General features: G+C 37.8%; 1 protein-coding gene across 1 annotated transcript in view; it reads left to right on the top strand.

The window, feature by feature from the left end:
• Positions 1-23,901, top strand: part of RAB38 (RAB38, member RAS oncogene family) — a 45,665-nt gene that overhangs the window by 11,209 nt on the left and 10,555 nt on the right. The window contains exon 2 of the mRNA XM_011363275.2: positions 7,489-7,769. Coding sequence (XP_011361577.1) covers positions 7,489-7,769 — 281 coding nt within the window. The remainder of the gene's footprint in view (positions 1-7,488; positions 7,770-23,901) is intronic.

Raw genomic sequence — 23,901 nt, 5'->3', positions numbered from 1 at the left:
CTTCAGTGCTTTCCTCTCTCCTGCAGAATAAAAGGCATCTGCTTTACAGCTCCAAACTATCTACAGTCTGGACCCTGTGATCTGCCTGCCTCAGCGTGCACTCCTCTTCCCCTAGCTCAGTCCTCTCCTTTGTGTTCTCCAAACACTTGCCAGACACATTTGTGCCTCAGCATCTTTGTACTTGCAGTTCCCTCTGTCTAAAACCCTCTTCTCCTAAGTATCCATATGGCTTGCTCCTTTATCTCTTTTTTTACTCAAATGATACCCACATACCCTCTTCTCTTTTTCTGCTTTATTTTTCTCCATAGCGCTTTTCACCAGATAATGTATTATATGTACCCTTGCTTACTTTTTTGGTTATCTCTTTTCACTAGAATATAAGCTTACTGAGGGCAAGGATTTTCAATTGCTTTTTTTTTTTTTTAATAGTTGCTAGAATAGTGCTTGGGAAATAATAAGTATTCCATTTTTTTTTTGTTGTTAAATAAATGAATGAGATGAGACAGACCTAACTAAAGTGATTTCAGTGGGAGTGGAAGGAAAATGATGAATGCAAGAAACATGACAGAGGATGACTCTTAGAGGCTTGTTAAGTCTGCAGGTATCCACTGGGAGGGGATAAAGAATTACAGGTTATTCCTTTACTCAATAAGGAGACTCAGTGACCCTTATTGTGTAGAGTGCAGTGTTTGTCATGGGTCTGCAGAAACTTGGTTCAGGCTAGGGGGAGGTGAGTAATTTTGTAGGGGAAGGCGAGTAATTTTGTGTTTGTCATGGGTCTGCAGAAACTTGGTTCAGGGGGAGGCGAGTAATTTTGTAGGGGGAGGCAAGTAATTTTGTAGGGGAAGATTACACAAGGTTAATTTCAGGATATAAGCCTTAAGTGAGGGGTCCCCAACCCCCAGGCCATGGGTCAGAGGCCTGTCAAGAACAGGGCTGCACAGCAGGAGGTGAACAGTGGGCAAGCGAACAAAGCTTCATCTGTATTTGCAGCTGCTCCTCAGCACTAGCATCGCCATCTCATTTCTACCTCAGATCATCGGGCATTAGATTCTCAAAGGAGCACTGGTCCCTGGTGCCAAAAAGATTGGGGACCGCTGCCTTAGGTGACTTGGAAGAATGGTGACTGATTGACACTTTTCTGTCAGTGATTTGATAGAGAAGAAAGAAGAGAAGAGAAGAAAGAAGATAAGAAAGAAGATGAAGATGTTTCAGAACCATAGCAGAGGGTCAGATGGGATCTTAAAAACTGGAGTGAATCTTGCTCACCAGGATGTCAGCCTGACTCTGATCCTAGAATATGGGATCAAAACCGTTTTAAGCCATTATAAATTCAGTGGCTATTTAATCATTTTATCAATTGGATAGTTTGTTTGTTTGTTTTTTCTTAAGGCCCTTGTACAAGGTCCATATTTATTTTTGGCTTTATCTTCCTGCTTTTCATACTATTACTCCCTAAAAGTAAAGAGCATATCTTGCTGACACATTTAGCTCTACTGACTCCCAAAATATATATGCATATATATTTTGGAATAGAGTAAGTTGGTTACAAGGTAGTATTTCTTAAGAAGATGAGAATGATTATGGAAAAAAAAAATATTCTAGTCTGAAACTTCTTGCAACAGATAGGCACATAACCCTGTTAGAATGTTAATTTTCATCATCATTGAACACCTATTGATTATTTACTGGAAATGAAAGTAGAATGTAGAATAAGCACATTCATATGCAGGACTAGTTCATGAAGACATGACAATGTTGAAGATTGGAAGAAATCTTAGTTTTGGTTTATTTCTACCGCAGTATATTGAGCTCTTACTAGATCCAAAAGATGGAGAAATAGGCCTCAGATTTACAACATTAAAACATGATCACCCTGTTCCCTAGGTTTTCACAATGCCATGTTGGAGTTAGAAGCATGAATACACAGCATGGTAGGTGTGAATGGCATAGGATAAAGAACACTCTTGGGGTCATAAAAGGGAGTCACTGAGTCCAGCTGGCAGGACAGGGGAGGTTACACAAATGTGTGACACTTCAGGGCACAATGAGAGGATGCTTAGGATTTCATTGAACAGGGTGAGAGGAGTGATGGGGAGGGAATTCAGGCTTTGAGAACAGAGATGCAAAAAAACCCTAGAAATTCCAGGGAGTAATACAGGATGTGTTTTCCAAAGAACAAGTTATTCAGTGTGGTTTGTCCATGAAGCACTTTGAAGGAAGTGATATGAGGTGTTTGGAGCCAACGATTTTTCATGTGTAGTGTTAATAAATGTGTCTGTTTTTAAGTAGAGTCATTGAAGCGCTAAAGCAGCAAAGCATAATGATAATATTTACATTTTGAAAGTGGATTCTGATAGAAATAGAGTTTTAAGACTTTACCTAGGGAGTGCTTAAAATAAAAACAGATTCCTGGGCCCCCTACAAAGCCAACACAATAAGAATCTTTGAGGAGTGTAGCCCTGGAATGGGTATTTGATAAATACCTTAGATATTTTTTCCCAGGTTTATCGACATATAACCTTGTGTAAATTTAAAGTGTACAGTGTGATAGTTTGATACCTGTTGCAGAATAGTTAATGCCTTTGTCACCTCATGTGATTACCTCTGTGTGTGTGTGTGTGTGTGTGTGTGTGTGTGTGTGTGTGTGGTGAGAACATTTAAAATCTACTCTCTTAACAACTTTCAAGTATATAATATGGTATTGCTAACTATAGTCACTATGCTATATGTTAGATTCCTAGAACTTATTATCTATAACTAGAAGTCTATACGCTTTGACCAACATCTCCCCATTTCCCCCATCTCCAGCCTCTGGCAACCACCATTGTACTTTCTGTTTCTATGAGTTTGGATTTTTTAGAGCCCATGTATAAGAAATCATACAGTATTTTTCTTTCTTTGTCTGACTTATTTTCCTAACATAGTGCTCTCATAACACTTGCCCACGCTGTCACAAAAGGCAAGATTTCCTTCTTTTTTTATGGTGAGTAATATTCCAGTGTTTGTACCACATTTTCTTTATTCATTCTTCTGTCTATGGACACTTAGGTTGCTTCCTTGTCTTGACTATTGTCAATAATGTCCCAGTGAACATGTATGTGCAGATATCTCTTTAAGGTAGCAATTTCATTTTCTTTGGATATATACTCATCAGGTGATTTCTTGTGCTGCCAAAATGGCAACTGTCTGAAGACCTGAGTTTATATTTATTTTAAGGGAGAGTGGGAGTGATGAGAACTGAGATGCTGAAAGCTGACATTAGGGAGCTGTCAGGGGTCCAGGTGAGAAGCAATAAGGGCCTGAACTGGAGCAGTGGCAATGCTGTTGGAGAGCAGGGGACAGATCAAGAGCCACTTCTGAAATAGAAGTGTTGGTAGGATGTTGGAGACCCTTTGGGTATGGGGATTGGGAAGGAGTTGGAAGATGACTTGAAGGTACCATTCTGGGTGCCAGTGTAGACAGCAATACCAGGAACCAGAGTGGAAAACATAGGAAGAAAAAGAGGTACAGATTTGGACGCCTGCATCTGGGAGATGTTGATAAAAAAAGGTGTTGCCAGAGGCAATAGTTTAGGGTATCCAATTCAGTTTCCTTATTTGACCAATGAGAAAACCCAGCATACTTCCCAACATACTTCTTGTTTTGATGCCTGTCGAGAATATTCACTGCTTGGTTGTGCACGCTGAGAGCATCTATATAATATTAATTACCAAGTGAAAATATCATTAAATACACATTATGGTTGTGTTGCTTGTGTATATTTTTAACGGAGTCCCTGACACCAAATGGACCATTTCAGGCAATTGAGACAGAGGTACAAGTGTTGATTTAATGGTGCTATCATAGCTAGAAGGCATGTTTGCAGGAAGGGACTGTGGATATCAGTGAGAACAACTTCATTTCACAGATGAGAAAACTGGGTCTCAGGGAGAGAAATACATTTGTCTAAGCCTGCACTGGTGACCAGTGATTAAAATTAAGACCCGTGTCTTCTGACCCTTTGAGTTAGTGCCTTCAGTAGCGAGGTTATCCACATTGTTACTATGTAGAACCATTGTATTTTTTGTGATTCGGCTGATTGCTTTGTCATTTAATATCCCTCCAAGCTGGAAGCTGAATCATGAGCCACAAGCTGGCTATGGAGTGTGTGTTTAGAGACTAAGAGAAGCAGGGACCTATATGGTGAATTAGATCATTTTCAGTGCACGCATTCACTATGACACTTCTTAGTTTCAAAGTTCCTCAAGGACAGAAAACTATTTATTTCAAGCACAAAACACAGAGCCTGGACTGTATTCACTATTCAGTAAATGTGTGTTGAATGAATGATCTAACTTCAAGAGAGATTATTCAACTATGGACTTTTTTTTTTTTTAAGTAAATGACCTATGATAAATTTATCAGGTCTCCACTTTGCCCATATGTGGGCACTCACTAAAAGTCACATGATTCTCATTCTTTTAATAAGAAACAGCAGAGAGGGCTATCAGCTGACAGGATAGGAAGGATAGAATGTGAGCGTTAGAAATGCCCTGGTCTGAATGTGACCTCTTGCTGGAACGCCAAGAAAACAAACTTTCCAAGTCTGCTGGCCCAGTGACCTCAAAAACAAAGGTCTTTTCTTTCTAGAAACATGCTTTTTTCTTCTTGTTTCTCATCTGACACACATACCCTCATACACACGCACACACGCACACACACACTCTTTCCCTTTTTGAATTCCTATGAAGGTGTTAAACTTATATAATTGCTTTTTCGCATAGTCTCAAAAATGACCCTTCGCCATATATTCGAAATGTAAAATCTTTCCTCTTGAGGACTGCCTTACTCTGCTATGAAAACCTCTGGACAAGTAGATTATTGAATAACCCATGACTTTGTCCTTCATCTGATTAGCTCCCTGAAAGGGATCATAAGATATCCTTGCAAAGCCTAGAGGCCTTCAGAATCATGAATGATCACAGAGGGCTTTTTTTCTCATCTTCCTGAAGTGTTGCGGCTACCCTCACTGGCATCAAAAGAGATCACTGTTTGCATCAGAAACTAAAAAAAAAAAAAAAGGAAAAGAAATGTAAAACTCATTTGAGAAGAAAGAAAGTTTAGAGTTGTATGTCATGTGATATATATAATATATCCTTCTTTCATTGACTGGATGACTGTGAACATTAAAGAAAAATTGTTTGTGTAGTATACAACATGTAAGAAATGTTTTAGGATCATCACTTGCTGGCCCTGACAAAATATTTTTTCAATGATACATGCTTGAGCACACAGGTTTACACAGGATGACAGGAACCTTTGACTATACATTTTTACAGAGCAGTTATGGCTTATGGATGGATCATTTTCTCTTACAATCCACAACGCTAATGCCAATATGAACATAACAACTTACAAAAGCGTTTGGTAACTTGAATTAAAACTCATCATCATAAAATCTTGAGCTCAAAGTTAAGTCTAGGTGCTCTTAGAGGTTTGTTGACCTGTATGTTCTCAGATACATGCCTGTTTCAGCATTTCATTCTAAGTTGGTTTATTGAATACATATCTAACTTTGTTTTAATTTAGTTAACTTTATAAGATTCTGAACACAAATTCCCAATTTAGAATAAAAGATCTTTGTCTGGTCATACACTTCTGGAGTTTTTTGGTTCAGAAAATATAAACCCAGTCTTCATTATCCCTTGTCTTCAGCAACTACCAGTGGACAGAGTGACAAGCGATAGGATTTTATTCATTTTTGTTAATCAGCTGAAATACCTGTAATTTTTTGTTGTAAAGTCTGGTCTGAAACTATGATTTCACTACCTATATCATATTGTCTTTCATAATTTTTAACATACTGGAGGAAGGAGAGAAAACTCAAATACCAGGTAGTTCTAAAGTACTGTGCTGGTTGCTTTGCATATGTTAATTCATTTCATTCTCATGACAACCTTTGAGGTACCTCTATTATTGCCATTTTGCAAGTGAAGAAGGCTAAGCTTAGAGTGTTTAAGAAACTTGCCATTATGCACTTAAAAATTAAGAATCAGAGCAGAGCTGATTTTAGTGAATTTGTCTAAGTAAGGCCAAACTTACTTTCTTTCTTTCTTTCTTTCTTTCTTTCTTTCTTTCTTTCTTTCTTTCTTTCTTTCTTTCTTTCTTTCTTTCTTTCTTTCTTTCTTTTTTATTACTTACTTATTTACTTATTTCTTTCCTTCATCCTTCCCCCCTTTCTCCTCTTTCTGTATCAGAGAACTTTCTTTATTCAGTAGATTGTAGACTACTTAAGGGTAGAGGTCAGCTAGTTTACTGGTGAATTCTTGGCATGTTGCCCAGAGACTGGCATTGTCATGTAAATATCTGTTATCTATTTAAGTGAGTTGGACTGGACACTCCTGGCACATAAACCTGGAGAGGAGCTAGTATAACTATGGTTTAGTAGTTGAAAATATTCAGTGTTGATAAAGGACTCTGGATTCAAAAAGCTCTGATTTGAATTTCTACTTCCAAAGCTTATTAATCTATATAATTTGAACAAGTTACTTAGCCTTGTTAAATCTCAATTTTCTTACTTTAAAAATAGCGATAATAATTATACCTTCATGATCACTTACATAAATCACATTTCTAATGGTTAGTAAACATACAATAAATGTAGCTATGATGATTACCTGTAATTGGAGTTGAATGTGGTGTCCTTTTTTTTAAACATACTACATAATTTAGTTATTTACTGTGTTTATAATTTATAATCTATTATCCCACTAAAATGTAGGCTCCATAACATGACAGCAGAGATTTTCATGTTCTAATCATTGTATCACAGTTATTAAGAACAGTGCTGTCCCATAGAACAAGGGACCCAGTACCAGTCTGTGACCTGTTGTCAGGAACCGGGCCACATGGCAGGAGGTGAGCAGCAGGCAAGTGAGCGAAGTGTCAACTGTATTTGCAGCTGCTCCCCAGCCCTAGCATCACTGCCTCAGCTCCACCTCAGATCATCGGGCATTAGATTCTCATAGGAGCACTGGTCCCTGGTGCCAAAAATATTGGAGGCCCCTGCCATAGAATGCTCTGTGATAATGGAAATGTTCTATATTGAAATTGTGCAATACTGTAGCTACTAGCTATATGTGGTTATTGAACACTTGAAATGTGACCAGCTAGTGTGACTGAGAAACTGAATTTTAAATTTTAATTAGTTTTATATGTTATATACATTGCCATATGTGGCTAGTGGAATACTGTATTAGCACAGTTCTAGAACATTACATGGAATACAAAAGTTTCAATAAATACTTGTTAAATGAATGAATCCCCTTTGGACTCAAAGATCGAGAACAAAGCTGCATGATTGCATATTTAGCTCATTCTTTAAAAAAAAGCAAAGAAGCACTTTATTCAGTGATCAGCTCATGCTGGAGGCTTCATAAGGTTACACTATGTGATTTGGTTTACAATCATAATAAGTTTTTGATTTCTATTTCTTTTTGGTGATAGGTCAAGAAAGATTTGGAAACATGACAAGGGTCTACTACCGCGAAGCCATGGGTGCGTTTATCGTCTTTGATGTCACCAGGCCAGCTACATTTGAAGCAGTGACAAAGTGGAAAAATGATTTGGACTCAAAGTTAAGTCTCCCTAATGGAAAACCAGTTTCAGTGGTTTTGTTGGCCAACAAATGTGACCAGGGGAAGGATATGCTCATGAACAATGGCCTCAAGATGGACCAGTTCTGCAAGGAGCACGGTTTTGTAGGATGGTTTGAAACATCAGCAAAGGTAATGTGACCTTACTGTAAACTTACTGTAGGCAAGACTCACAAGGAAAATGGCACGTAATCATCCTCATAATTATAATGATAATAATCAATGTTTGTTTAGTGATTTATAGTTCCCAAACTGCTTTAAGCTCTTTCTCATTTCAGGAGGATGAGTATGTGGGCAGGTTATCCACAATTTAAGATGATTGTGGCTAAGGGAGCAAAGTAACTACTACATGATCACATTGATAATAGTTAATAACTATGTTCGTTTATTGAGTGCTTATTATGTGTCAGGCACGTTTTACATGCATTTTCTCATTTAGTCCTCACAACAACCCTATTAGATAAGTATGATTTTAGAATTAATTTACATCAACATATAATATGCTGTCCTTTACCGGGAATTGTGCTTTGCCCTAGAAATAAAAAGGTGGCAAGAACACAGACTACCATGCTGGGAATACTAGATAGTATGGTGAGAGAGGAGATGGCAGATAGAAATGTGAAGAACTTGGTGTGGCTTGTCACCGCTCACTCTTCCAGGGGATAGAGGAGTGGTAGGAAGTGAGGGCAGAGTCAGAGCAGGTAGATGAAGAGTCCAAGGTGGTATCATGAGGGTGTTGTACTTCCCTTTATGCCCCACGCTGCTGATTTGTCAGGTGCACGGTTTTTGTTCTATTCCCTTTGTTTTGTTTTTGTTTGTATTGTTGAATCTCAGTACAGAGAAGAAAAAACTTTCATGGTAAATTTTGAAAGTTAAAATAGAATGCAAAAATAAAATAAAAATAAATGTTTTTCATATAAATATGTTTTACATTATTAGGATTGCATTCTGCATATTTTATATCTTTATTTATTTGTGAAACATGTATTAAATGCTGTGGTGCCTAGAAACTGTATCAGTTGTTCAAGGTTGAGCTATAAAGATAGGCATTACCTTTGTACTTACGGAATTCACATTTAGGGCTTATTGTGAATATTTCTATACATCATTAGAGAATGGTTTGAAAATATAACTTTAGTGGAAATCATTCTAATGGGCTGGGGAGGAGCCTCTGGTTTTATGCTGAAGAGTAAAAATGGTCAGATTTGTTCTAATGGGCTGGAGAGGAGCCTCTGGTTTTATACTGAAGAGTAAAAATGGTCAGATTTGTTCTGAGGACTAGGGAAAGATAGGTGGGAGGCAGGTAAACCTGGAGACATAGTAACATTGCATTACTATGGGAAAATGACAAGGCTTTGAACTAAGGTAATGGCTTTTAGGATATGAAAGAAAAATCTGATTTGAGAATATTACTAAAGTATGAACACCAGCAGGATTAAGCAGCTGCTTGGATTGGATATGATGGAGAAGAAGGAGAAGATGGTGATGACACTTTTTCTGTCATAGTAGGAATTTTGTTTGTTTCTGCCATTTCATGGAGAGTCTCAGTGCCTGCCTTGTCTCTGTGCATTCTCTAAGCTGGCCTTATGTTTCAAAGTCATTACTTCTTAATTCCTTGTCTTTCTTCTTCTTTTGATTTAGGACAGTATCATTTTCTACTTTCTGCTGTCACTGAACCTTTTTAGTTTGTTTGTTTGAAGAATTTATTGTTGTTAAGAGAGACGGTAGAGCAAAACTTATAGGTATGATTGAGTTATAAAACCTTAAGAAATATTACATTTTTAATGATCTGTTTCTTGAACGTTAGTCTAGCTTTTTAAAAAATTCCTAAATATGGGTAAATTTACCTATTCTCTGATTCCTTAGCCCCACACTCGATTTTACTCTACAGCTCCTGCATATTCCTTCAGATTCCTTTCTTCTGAGTCATTCTCCAGCCTGGAAGATTCTAGGGGCAAAGGTAAAAGAGTAATATATTGGAGAACCACTTTTCTCAATTGATTACTTGAGCAAACTAGATTGAATGACTCATTTACATGGGGAGAGTACTCTTCCATTACTGATTCATTCAATAAATACTGTTGAACACCTGTAGTTACCAAGCACTAGGAGTAGACATATTTATAAAACAGACAGAACCCTGACTTTGTGTATAACAATAACAAAACATAAGTAAAATATATAGGGTGTCGAATAGTGAATAAGCGCTAGCAAGAAAAGAAAGGAAGAAGCATATGAATATGTGGGGAGGGTTGAAATTGCTTGTGGGACAAAAGACCTTCTAGGCCTCTTTCAGTTCACTCTGATTTTCCCTGGTCAACTGTTGTGGTGTCAGACTCTGCTTATGGGCATGATGTTCATTAACTTAAGGCCTGGCTGACCCACCATACTTACATACTGGATTTCTAATCCTGTAAATCCCTGCAAATGTAAACTTTGATGAGAAGCTTTGTACAGAGAGAGGGTGGAGGGAATTTCACAGGCCTAAAGTGCACTCAACTATTAATATCACCGGAGGGTACAAGGCCTCATAGTAAAAGGCAGAACCCACATTCAATGTCTCTCTTCTCTGCAAATATACTGCTATCGAAATGCCCTTCCGAATGTCTTAATAATGAAAAGGGCTTCTTGGTGCCAGATTAGCATTCAAAGTCAACACGTAAGAGCTCAGGAATAATACTGCAGCATTGACAAGCCAGAGTGTTAAACTGTTCAAAAAGTCTTTTTTAAAACATCTGATAAAGCTCTGCTTACTTTCCGAAGATAGTATTACCACACTTACAAAACAGAGGCCCAGATCAAACTGTCAGCCTGACGCTAAGATGGCAGCATTTGGAGACAGCTACTGATTCATTCTTTGATTACATTTGGGATCAGGGAACATTTCCCTTAGAGACCTTTCTCTTAGAAAGTGAACCTACTAACAATCAAGGCTGTCTTGAGTGACTTCATAATCAGTCCAGTGATAAACATCTGATTTTCTTTTTCTTTTCTTTTTTTTCTTTTTTTTTTTTTTGTCTTCTAAATTTCGAATGAGCCAAAGGCAGAAATTCTGTGGGTATCACCATCAGTGTGACCATCTCTGAAGCTGAAACTATCAGAGTAGGGTATTGGAGGTGTTTGTCATTGAGACCAGCCTCTATCTTTCTGCTGACCCCACCACCCAGCCATATATACTCTCTTGTTCTTTAATATTCTGGTTAACTTTCCATGAGAGTTTTCATGATTACTGCTGTTACTGGAACAATCATGATAGCTTCTGGCTGTGAATTAAGATAGAAAAAATTAAATATATGCTGGCATTTCCAGTTTTTCATATCATCTCTTTAACTATTAAAACCAAAGGAAATAAAATAAATACAGTCTCTCCTAAGTCAGGTTTTCTGTGGTTTTTAACCACTGTATTCATTACTGTTCTCAGCTGTGTTTACTTGAATTCTACCTGTGGATTCACTAGAGCCAGGTGGTATTTAATTGAGATGATCATATGTTCCATTTTCCTAGAACATTCCTGGCTTATGCCTGCTGCCCTGGCATAATTATTAAGAAGACTCTTATTCCTGGTTTGTAATTTAAATTTATATGGTTACCCTACAGATCAGGAGTCCCAATACATCACACTGTCTACATCACACCTGAGCTTGACTAATGACTATTTGGTATATTCCTGTGCCCAACCCAGTCTTTATAATATGCTTTGGTATATTTATCCCTAGAATGAAGGCCTTGGCCTGATCCTGTTAGTGCATCCCCAAAGTTGGGAGTCCTGTCTTCTGGGCCCATCTGTGTGGCTGATGGGGCCCTGCTACCTGCTGACCCATTTACCTGTCTCATTCTTGGTGCCTATTGCTTGAATCTCAACTAGTTGTTCCTTTTAGATTCACTCTCTGACTATAGCCACCCACTTTTTAGGGTTGCTGTGAGCAAAAAGTGACATATGTATATGGGGTCCCTGGATGTGCTACGTCTGATCACATATACACACACACAGAAACAGATCGTCAACTTGTCATCGTCGTTGTTGTTGTCGTCATCATCATCATCATCTTCATCATCATCATCACCATCATCATCCCTATTATCTATTCCCATAGCCCATCTGCTGGTCTGGGTGTCACCATTTATACTTGGCTCTGATGCACACAAAGCTATTTTCTATTTCTCAGCCCTTTCCATCCTGCTCTAATGGTGCAATGATTCATGTGTGGCTACGTTCAGAAACAGGACACCAGGAAAACATCAGTGTAGATGAGAAATAATGGAGCAAGTATTAACTATCTACTAGTGGTGATAGGAACCAAAGTCACAGAAAGAACTGCAGTGCCCTTTCTCCTGCTCTCTCCACCTCATGCCCTACTACTGGTAGATTTCCTTGACTGTGTCTGTCCCACTTAAAGTGACTTTTTAGGCCTGTCCTCTTCTCAGAATGTTCCAAGATCAATGGGCGTCCTAGGAAGAAGCTTTCTTACATTAACTTCACTCAGTTTCAGTCTCTTCTATGAAACTAAAAAGAAAAATGATGTGTGTCCCACAGAGAGAAGGAATATACCCAATAGTGTTCTGTATAGGAAGTCATTAGCTTTTTAGGGAGAGGAGTAGGTGTTTCACAGTGTAATGGATATGTGTCTTGTGTTTTAGCTTTCCAGCAACTATTAAATGCATTTGCTATCTTTAGGGAACTTCTAGCCATGGGAGGCTCACCTTCCCAGGAAGAACCCATAAAACTTTCTTCTTTTTTGCTTCCTTTGTACCTAGGACACAGGCACATAGTCCAGATTTCACCAATCATACCGATTCAGAAGTGAGCAGCTAGAGAAAGAAGGTGCAATGAAGAATCTATTTTTTCTGGGAGGGTGGTGGCTGAAAACAGGCCTCCATCCTCGATAGACAACAGTTTACAGGGTCCTGTGTTTGACACAGAAACAGAATCTGCCAGCCCCAGAGATCCCCAGAGACTCTCAGGTTATAGAATCTGCTCATGTTCCTTGATGGCTGCAGCAGTGTTCTCATGAGGCCTGTTCCATATAGGGTTTGAATTTCTGGACGCTTAGACTTGAGCCTGTTTCTCAAGATTACGGAATAATTCTGCAAGCTGCCCAACATTCTCGAATCAACTGTTTCATCAACAGATTCTGAATCTTACAACTGAGAAGGCAGATTAATAAACATGGTCAAATACGTTTGAGGAAACCAACTTAAACTGCTTCCCTTGTTGCAGGACTTGTCAAGACCTTTGATATCCTATGTGCATTCTGAATCTCCAATAATAACATGCCTACATTTCTTGCTGTTTGCTGAATGTTAGCTTTGTGCAAAGATTTATATGTTTATAAACTCATGATCCTATAAAGTAGGCATTACTATTATTACTGATTTTTTAAAGTTGAGACTTAAGTGACTTTCCTAAAGCTAACCAGTACGACTTTATTCCTTTGATTCTAACATACACCTTTTGCTCCTTCATATAATCTTTTAAAGTCATGATATGTCCTGTGTCAGTGTGGGTTTCTAAAATGATGGCGTACCATACACATAATGACTTTTTAATGATCTCCTCCAAAGGGGAATACACCATGCAGCAGTTCATAAATGTTTTGTGCCAACTAGAATACTTAACGAAAGAGTGGAACACATTTAGGAAATGCTGGCCTAGAATTCTCATGTAGAGGGAAAGTTTTCTGTGTTTATTGAGTTTAGTGAGCTTTTATTATTATTATTTAAGAAGTGGCTGGTTTTCTGGAAGCTGCTTGAAAAATTCTGTCACACATCATTTCCTTTTAGATAGGCTTCTAGAAAATTTACACTTAGAAACAATGAATTTATACAAACTGAAAATGCATAGATAATTATAGTCGGGTATGGATAGATAGTTATTCTAATTCATTTTTTTAAGGATTGAATACAGAATATCATTTTTTTTAAAATCCCATTATTTTAAAGTTGAGTAGTAGACCATCTCTATTTCCAATTTTTCAAATGTCAAATCATAAAAAATTCTCGACAGTCATGGTGTGTTCATTGATTCCACACAATTTTATTGAATGACTGTCCAGATCTATCCGTGAACAATGTGTATTAAGCCCTTTCTGAGTTCAGAGCATGGTATTGGGTGCCAGTTCTTATTCTTAAAATGTCTTATTCTTAAAATTCTCTATGGGAAATAGGTAGTCTAGGTTTTAGTACTCATCTCCAAAGAATTTAGACACGGTTATAGGATGTGCCTCCACTGACTTAATTGTTCACAGCAGTTTAACCCTGTATTTTTAGCTGATCTGATTGGAGCTGGTTATACTTAGGGACAGAAAAGGAAGGGCCCAATCTGAAACTGAAAATCAGCAAAATTAGGAGGCATCATTTAAAGGAAATGTTTAATAGTCATGATCATTTTATATAATGACCAGTCGTCTAGTACAACTATTCTAATCATTGCTCTGACAGATTCTTAATGTCCTACATAAAAAATAGAATCATTTCTTGAAGTTGAGAGTAGCCTAAGTAAAAGAGACTCAAGTTACTCATCTTCTTAAGAATCAGTAAGAATTAATAATAACATTAAAATTTTTATCCTTAGTTAATTTGTTCTCCAGAGATTTTTTACATCTATGCTTATAATTTATTAAGTAATTTGAAATCCAGCTGTGACTAAGATATTGTAGGGAAATACAAATAGACCCTCAGAGGATATAACCATAGCTCTGTGTGCAAGAGGGAAGGTGTTGCATATGTCATTCTCTCTTAGCTCCCCATTAGAATTATTTCTGTAAAAATTTTTGAAGGACAAAACCCATGTACCTGTTTCTTCATATTTCAAGGAGGGAGGATACTCCTGAGCTTCTGTCCTATCTTGAGCTTAATCTGAAGCAGAAGTGAGCTATGTGGGGAAAGTGTAGGTGATGGAAAATAGGAAAAGCAGCTAGTGCCTTTGGGGATGAAAACATTGCCTGAGTGCAGCTGGGTGCAGACCATGACTGAATATGGTCCCTAGTCTTTACTACTAGACCATGTCTTCTGCTCTTGGTTACAGGGATGATTAAAAACAACCAGATTCTGCTTCTGGAGTCAGCTCTTCTTTTGGATTTCTATCTCCAGCCATGACTTCTTTTCTAAACTTCAGACTTCCATATCACTCTAGATCATTATCTGGATATCACTCCTACAACGCTTCAAACCCAGCATGTCTGAAACTGATTTCATAAGCTTTTCTTCAAATCGGATCAGCTAATTTGGAGATTTCACATCCACCCAGACATCTAAGCTATACACCCCTATGCACAGTTACTCATCCTTCAAAAACCACTTGTTCCTGATCATAGATAACCCCCAGGTGAGAGGATAGATAACCCCCAGGTGAGAGGCTCTTCTCTGCCTCTCGAGGCCTATCTCTGGCTACTTCATCCATCCATTTATCCTCCAGAGATATTAAACTGCATCACGTGTTCTGTTCACACTTGATATTTCCCCTGCTTCCTTCAGTCATTTATTTGTATCTCATTCTTTATGACTTAGCTCAAGTATCATCTGTTAGTGACCCTCGAGTAGTCTCTCTTATCTCTTAGCACATTATGCTAAACTTCTTTCTTCATAGGCCTGGCCCCTGCGCTGCACTGTGAAATCCTCCTGGTCATCTGCCAGCACAATGACATGCACATGGAGGGCGATCACCTCCATGGTCAGTGTTTATTGGATGCAACAGAAGTTTTTGTTTCGCTGCTTCTTGAGGACTCTTTCTATGAGTTCTTTTACTGTATTATTCTTTTCCTTGTCCTTCGCGGGGGCATTTCCATTCTTAAAACAACTGTATAGAAGCAGAAAAATTAATTTACTGATATATTTCCCAGGAGGACTCAACATTATGTAATTCCTTTCATCCAGAAAGCTATCCAGACACTTTGCACAGCAAGGAGGTTGTAGTGCCACACAGTATTCAGGGAGATGTAAGGAAGAAAAATGAAGGTGAGGGAAGTAGCCCCTATAATACCTTGGGCACTAGACTGGGAACTGCAGAATTCCTTGCTTGGTAATGCCACATAGAATCATGCAAGAATCAGCCTGTGGATCTTATCTAGTTCATTTTTCCTTCATACTCCAGGACCAAAATTTAGCAATTTTATTCTTGATCTCGTTATACTTGTACCTCTCATTTGTTTCAGCTACTCTCATTTGAGCCACATACAATGGCCCCATATTTGTCTTTTTTTTTTTTTTTTACTAATAATGAAACAGTTCCAGAGAATCTTTTTACTGACTTTCATTGGAGAAACCAGGCCTAGATTGGATATCTGGTCCAGAGCTTTATTCAATGACAATGATTCTTGAACAGAGTTATACATTAGGAGCACTTGAGGAGCTTGATAAAATTACAGGTGCCTCAGTCCTGTTCTCAGAGGTGTATGGAGGGGCATAAAATGTATCTTTGGAAAACAGATTTTTGGTGATTTTGATATGCACCCTCGTTAAGATGCATTGTGTGTCACTTGCTCACTAATTCTCTCATTCATTCATTTATTCCTGAAGTATTCCTCAAATAGCTGCTATGTATTCACATTATCACTTTGCTAAGGGCAAGGGACACTAATGAGAAAAGGGCATACTTTTTTCCCATTAAGAAGTTCCCAGTCTCCTAGAAGGAAATACAAGTAAATGAATACTTACAATACAGCATGAAGTTCCATAAAAACTAGAGGTCTCTATGAAAGCTGAGGCAGTGCTTGAATGAGAAGCTGTTACCTCTACCTGAGAGTAAGGCAGCTTCCTTGATGTTCGATCATCTCTTTCCCCCACATAATCTGAAATTCCACAGTTCTATGCTCTGTGTGAGCCTTTGTTCATTTATTGTGCTGGGCCCTTTCAGTGAGCTCTTTCAACTTATGTTCTGAGAAATATTATTTCTTCGATCGTTTTCTCCTGTTTATTTTCTTAACAGGAAGGTGCCCCTGCCCTTTGACCTTTTGTTGATCGTCTACCTTATTTCAGACTCAAGCTTAGCAATTATTATAATTTATTACAATTTCTTTTAAAACTGGGGATTTTTTTTCTTCATTTTACAATGTGGAAACCAAAGGACAGCAGAATATAAGTAACTTACCCAAAATAACAACTTGTAAGTATCAGCTTTAAATTTAGATTTGATTGGTTCTGGATCTACCTGTTACTTTCTATATCTCAGCTTCTCCTTTAAAAATAAACAAACAAACAAACAATAGGCAAAGGCTCCGTCTCTTTCAGAACCATTGTCAGAACCTTCTGAGAAGGGTTGCATCCTTGTTTCAAGAGGGGTTTTGTTACTAACACATGTTTGACGTTTCCCTCCCTATAATTACTTCATATTTTTCAGTATTTTGTTTGTCTCCTGTTTTGTGGTCCTTTACCTTCTTTAATGTGTCTTGTTTGCCATCTTTGAAGCACCCTTAGATTTGTGGGCGACAGCCCTGCTCTCCGAAGGTCTTCTGTTTCATCTCCATCTGCTTCACTGACTAGTGAGATATCGATTCCTTGGGAGAGCCTGTGGGGATTGGAGGAAAAATCAATATCTCGTTAGACTTAAGTGAGAAGCAGCCGCAGCAGCTCTGCAGCAACGTTCTTCGCTGATCTGATGTGTTGGGACACTGTTCAAAAACTGGGTTAGCCTGATGTGTCCAGAGATTTATTGAGGTGACCGTCCTAGGAATATCGTAGAAAAGCCAATGACAGAAAAATTAAGAGTTATAAGTATATTTCCTTGAACTAAATGAAATGGAGTCATCTTTCGAGAATAATTTTGTCCGTCAAAAGTTGCCCCAGAAGAAAGAAGTTCTATGTGGAGAACTTGTATAACTCTTGGTCACTCTGAATTTTTAGGTGCAGGCACAGTCTTTGAGAACCATAAGGCAAGTCATTTAGCTTTTATGTTCTCCAGGATTCTCACAATGAGAGAGAGGGTGTCAGGCAATGGGATGTGTAGCATTACCTGTATCATATGTTTCTGAAACATTGTGTGTAAAACCCAATTTTCAACGCTGTCCAAAGGGCCCATTATGGACGCCCTCCCTGGATGAGTCTCTTTGAAAAGGAAGAGCTCCTTTGGAAAGAGATTTATCACCTTCTTGTTCATCTGGTTATAAGTATAAATTTTTGTGTTTCCAATTTTTGTAAAGAAGGGGAAACATGAGGAGAAAAGTCAATATATCAAATTCTAAAGAGGGCTCGTGTTATCATAGGAATAGAAACTCATACTTAACCCCCAAATTTTCATGTCATTATACCTTCTATCACTGCGTGGAAACACAGGAAAATTATATTCGGATAGTACTTCAAAATCATTTTATGGTCTAACTTCTTATTTTACAATTTCTTTTACTCATTCATTCATTCATTCATTCATTCTTCAGATAAACATTGAGTACCTCTCCTCTATGTGGCGGGCACTGTTTTAAGCACCAGCAGTATACAGTGGAACTAAATAGATAAAATCCCTGCTTCTTGGAATTTGCCCTGTAGTAGATGAGACAGGTAATAAAAAGAGAAATATGTGCACTACATAGTTTGTCAGTGGAGTATAAGTGCAAAGGAGAAAATTAAAGCAGGGAAGGAGTCTAGAGCTTGTGTGGCATATATGGATAGGATGTAGAGAGCAGTTCAAAGAGAGTAAAGCAATTGTAGACAGGTGGCCAGGGGAAGTTTCACTAAAGGTGTTTTTTTTAAAGATTTGAAGGAGGGACAACATTAAGCCATATAGATTCCTGGGAGGAAAATGGTCTAGGAAAAGGATGTAGCAAGGGCAGAGGCACTGTTGCAGGAACTGACAGCTGCGCTTAAATAGAATGATAAAAATGATGTCAGAGAGGTCATTGGGTCAGGCTGAATCTTTAGAGCCTTGTAACAATGGTAGCTTTTGCCCTGAATGAGATGGGAAGACATAGGGTCTCATCAGTGATGTGATATCATTTGATTTAAACAATCATATTGGCAGTTATGTTGAGCCTGGATTTTACTGGGAATGGTTGGAAGCAGGAGATCAGCTAGGCCTCCATTGCAGTATCTAAGAAAGAGAAATTGTGGAAAGTAAAACCTCTGCATGTATTTTTGAACATATAACAGAGAAGATTACCTGACCATTTGGATGAAGATAATAAGAGAAAGATAGGATTTGAGGATGGCTCCAGTTTTTGGCCTGAGCAAGTGAAAAAATAGAGTTGACATTTTCTGAGATAGGAGTACTGAGATGTGAAGGAATCAGTGGGGAGACATATCCAAGACTCAGTTTTGTATACGGCAAGGGATATGTTTCAAGACCTCCATGAGATACTTGAAACTGCAGATCTTATGAACCCTACAAATACTGTTTTTTCCCATACCTATATACCTATGATAGTTTAATTTGTAAATTAAACACAGTAAGGAGTTAACAACAACGATAATAAAATAGAACAGGTATAACAATATAATGTAATAAAAGTTATGTGAATGTGATTTTTCTTTCAAATATCTTATTTTACTGCGCTCACCCTTCTTGTGATTATGTGAGATGATGCAGTGCCTGTGTGATGAGTTGAAATGAGGTGATGATGTAGGCATTGGGATGTAGCATTAGGCCACTATAAAGGTTACTTGAACACAAGCACTGCATTACCGGGACAGTCTTAACCAAGGTAGCTACTAAGTGACTAACTGGTGGGTAGCATATATACTGTGGGTAAGCTGGACAAAGAGATGAATCATGTCTTGGGCAGGATGGAGTGGGACATTGCTAGATTTCATCACACCAGTCAGAACGGCACACAAATGAAAACATGAATTGTTTATTTCTGGAATTTTTAATGTAATGTTTTTGGACCATGGTTGACTGCAGGTGATGGAAACCAGGAAAGCAAAACTGTGGATAAAGGGGGGACTACTGTTATGTTAAAATCTAGAAGACAACTAAGAGCACATGTCAAGTAGATAGCTAGTTGTGATTTTGGAGTTCAGGAGAAAAGTCCAGGCTGCAGATAGGAGGATTAGGACTGATCCCTGGTCACTCCCACATTTAGATAGTAAAATAAGACCACAGAATGGGAAGATAGTAGAGGACATAGGTATTTTGATGTTATCCAAACTTCTGATAGAAAATGAGGTTAGTTCTCATCAGAGGTTTGAGCTCTGCTCCACCACCTTAGAAATATTGTTCTTCTTTGATATAATTAAATAATTAGTAGCCCTTAGGCATCATTTGAGTCAATTAAATTTACCCATTTTACTTTGTGTTTAGGCCATAGCTACTTTGTCCACAGGATGGTATGAGGGCCATTATAGTAAAGATAAGATGCAAAAGGGAGTCTCCTGATTGCTCGATCTGAAATCTTCATTATAGAAAAAATAAAGTTATTTTGTTGTGCTAGCCCTTTCTTCTCTGTGTCATCTGTTCACCTTGCACCATTTTTTCGAGCATTAGTCTGCCCCTCTATTATAATACTTTTGTTCTGCATAAACTCCCATAAGGTCTTTTTCTACTTGTAGCATTTTTGGGGGGCATGTCCTTGTACTTGGCTTGAGCTTCCTGACCCTATTTGGATGAGTTAGGACCACCCTTGAATCTGTTCTGAGTTCACTTCCCTGCTTTTTTTCCTTCTGCCTTTTGTATGTGTTATTTTTAAACCCGATCTTATGTCCCCATAGTCAAACTGTATTCTCTCAGATCTCTTCCTCTTTCTTCTTTGTTGGGTTACTCGTGATCGTACAGTTAGAATTTCTGTATCTGAGCTTCCTGTCCTTGTTTTTCTCCAGACTCAAAGTTATAAATTATTTTCCATCTGTGAGAAAAAACTCCATATTTTTTCATTCATTCTTATATATTTCTATTTTACAGTTCATGAAATATTTATAGATATGTTATTTCCTTCCTGTTGTCTGGGCTTGAGGGATAATATAAAGATATTAGGACTTTCTAAACTATTCATGGTTCAAAATTAATCACGCTTATTTTCTTTGTTCCATACCTTTGAATGCAAATATTATCATAGTATATATGCCTTATGAATAACTTAGAAAATAACCAGAATTATAAAATAGAAGATTAACATTATCTGTAATCAAGCCACCAATTGATTTCACTGTTAACATTTTAATCTGTTGCCTTCTAATCAGGAATATGTATATATTGAAAAGAACTCCATCCTATCCTTTTAAATCCATATTTATTCTTAAAGTGTCAACCCATAGAACTGGCTTGTTGGCTATAGACCTACAGCTATATATGCATAATATCAGCAGAAGGAAGAAGAGAGAAAAAAAGTGAAAGGTATCCAGGGTAGGCAAGAAAAGTTGTCTCCTAAATATTTTATAATGTAAGGAAGCGTGTAATACATCTTAAGATTTTTGAAGTTTATATTTGAATCAGAAATGTCCAAAGTTATTACTCTTTTGAATCTATTTAATTAGGTGGAATTCTGTAAAAACAACCAAAAAAATCAGAGCTGAAGTTAAGTCTTAAGCTCCAAGAAGCCTCTTTTATTTTTTTTCAGGAAAAACTTGTTAAGCAACTGCTTTATACCCTTCTAAAGAGGTGCTTTGCTTCAGATCATTTGTTTCTCAATTCTACTTTCCTCTTTTTTCATGTCCAATATAAAAAACTCAATTATTCACTACTTCTGCGTATGTTAAAATTATCAGATGCCACTAGATATGTATCTGTTTGATAATGCACAACTACATGGAAAAATATTTTTCCTATTTTAAAATCATAAATTGCTTATGTCTATCTAAAATGTAAATACATATATCTCCATTAGTATAGATGATTGCAAATGTCCATAAAGCGATATAGTAAATACAACTTAGGTTTTTCTGATTTTACAGTGATTCCCCCATGGCCAGTTTTGTGCTCTAACACCTAGCCTTTCCCTTTGAGCTCCCCCAGTTGTCCAAATGGAAGTTACCATCTCCTACGTACTCCGTCTCTCTAGTCATAGTGTCCAGTAGTGTCCACATGACCTAAGTGGGGCCCCTACTGGACTAAGAATTGCTTTAGCCTTCATTATGAGCGCATGACCAAAACCAGATTCATCAGAGTCCTTTCCCAGGATTTCTCCAAGGCCTTTTTGCTTGGGTGGCAAAGTTATGAGGATGTAAGCGCGGAGGCTGCTGGCAGCTCTCACCCTCCTTGTATGCAAAAACCTGCTGAACAGATAAAGAAAATGAAGCTGACCTGATGGTGTTTCAGAGTCTAATTTTATTCTCTAAGGTTCTTGGGATGGCCTGAATCTTTCAGCCATTCCATCACTCCTGGGAGCTACCCTCCAGATGACCTGAGCAATTCAATAGGTTTCTGATTTTTGCAACCGAAAACTTATGGCTAATCATATTGATAAAGTGCTCTTGCTCTAGTAAATGATTGCCCGGATAAACGTCTTATACTTAAACTCTCAATTTGAGAAATCTTTCCCATTAAGGGAGCATTATTCTTAGGGCTCCCACAAGTTTAACTACATCAGTCAAGGACCGAAGATAGTCTCAAGAGTCACCTTCAATCCTGTTTGGAAAAAGGCAGAGTATAAATTCTCTCCTTTCACAGCTGATGAGACTGATGCCAGAGAAAAGACTTGATCTGTTTATAGTAACTAAGCTAGCTAGCTTGTAGCAACATCAGGGCTAGGACCCATGTCTATTAATTCTGTCTAAAGCTGCCCTGAATTAAAAACAAAAAACAAACAAACAAAAAAAACTTCGGTATAAAAGAGTTTAACATGGAGCAGTTCACAATGTTTTTTGGTGATTTTTAATTGGTATTAGTTTATTTTTCTTTCACAGGCCAGTTCATTCATAAATTACTTGAGTACATACATGACAAGAGGCTCTGTAAGAAGCTGATAACACTCCAAGTACATAAAAGTGCCACTTCTGCTCTCGAGAAGTTTACTATCTAGTGAGAAGGTAAATTTCTATAAGTCTTTGCAGTCGTGCATGATAAGAGTTACTGTAGGAGACTGCTGTGGAAGCACCTGAGAGCTAATCCAACCCAAACTAATTCCGGTTGGAGGTGGGGTGTTGGTCAAAGAAGCTCACCAGAGCAGATCATGCCAGGACCTTGTCCTAACTAGTCAGGCCCATTGTTTTCAACTTTGTTATTAGCATTATCTCGCTCTACTCTGTTAAAGTCATTTTAAAATAAACACATGAACTTCATTTTAGCTAGGCTTGGAAAAATGGAGAAAGGCAAAATTGAGAGTAGCACTACCTAGGTAAAGGTTAAAAAAAAAAAACCCACAAATACAATGCAAAATCAGTTAACAAATGTCTGTTCCATACTGCCATCCACAACCACGGCCATAAATAACACCACTATTCCTGATCAGTAGTTGCCAAATTGCGCAAAGAGGAACATGGGCCCTGCAAGACAGAGTGTGAGATAAGAATTCTGTGATCAGAGAAGTTTATGAAACTCATTCTGTACTTGGAGATGAGACGGGGAAAGGGGAACTGCTTGCTTTTCTCCAGTCCTCCCGTTCCAACTTGAATCAGCCTTTTCTCCATTCATTTCATTGTGGTGGACCTTTACCCACTGCTCCAAGTTCTACTATGTTGCTTTGGTTCCCCCAATGTCTACCCTTCCAGAATGCTAAACCTCTTCTCCATTTAATGCAAGAAGTTCAATCATATGCCACATTCTGTGAGCTTTTAGAACTCTGAGGAATCCTGCGAAAAGAAATATTTAAAAATTATTTTTAACTTGTTTCATAAAATTATTTAACCATAAGATGCTTTTTTTCTCTCTGTACCATCTAATGAAACTTCAGAACCAACTTTGAGATATCTTACTCTAACAAAGAAGTATGTTTGTCCCTTCAAACATTCTTATATATAACTTCATAATAATATTAATGCAATGTTGTATTATTTCCCAAGTGTTATATTTTCTTTACGGGGCCTGTTGTGTGCTGACACTATTGCTGAGTTCTTGCACATATATCATCTCGTTTTATACACATCCTCAATGACTTTGTGACATTGGCATTATTTTTATCACAGATTGTAGGTCAAGAAACTGAGGGCTGAAGAGAGGTTACAGTGCCTTCCTTGAGGTTACACAGCTAGCAACTGGCAGAGCTAGGATAGTTCTGAGCCCTTCTACTAGCCTTTCCTCTTAAATCAACATTACACAAATAATAAAAGTTCAAGATGGCCAGAAGATTCTGAAACTGGCAAAAGTACTTGAATTTCATCTAAAAATTCAAAGTAGAATGAAATGAAATCCTTGTGAATTAGTTAGATGCCAGCAGCTGAATACTTCGAAAAGAGCTATATTTACTCT

Source organism: Pteropus vampyrus, unplaced genomic scaffold (assembly GCF_000151845.1).
Source record: "Pteropus vampyrus isolate Shadow unplaced genomic scaffold, Pvam_2.0 Scaffold84, whole genome shotgun sequence".
Lineage (NCBI taxonomy): Eukaryota > Metazoa > Chordata > Mammalia > Chiroptera > Pteropodidae > Pteropus > Pteropus vampyrus.
The sequence above is the reverse complement of the archived record's forward strand: the minus strand, read 5'-3'. Positions and strand labels throughout refer to the sequence as shown.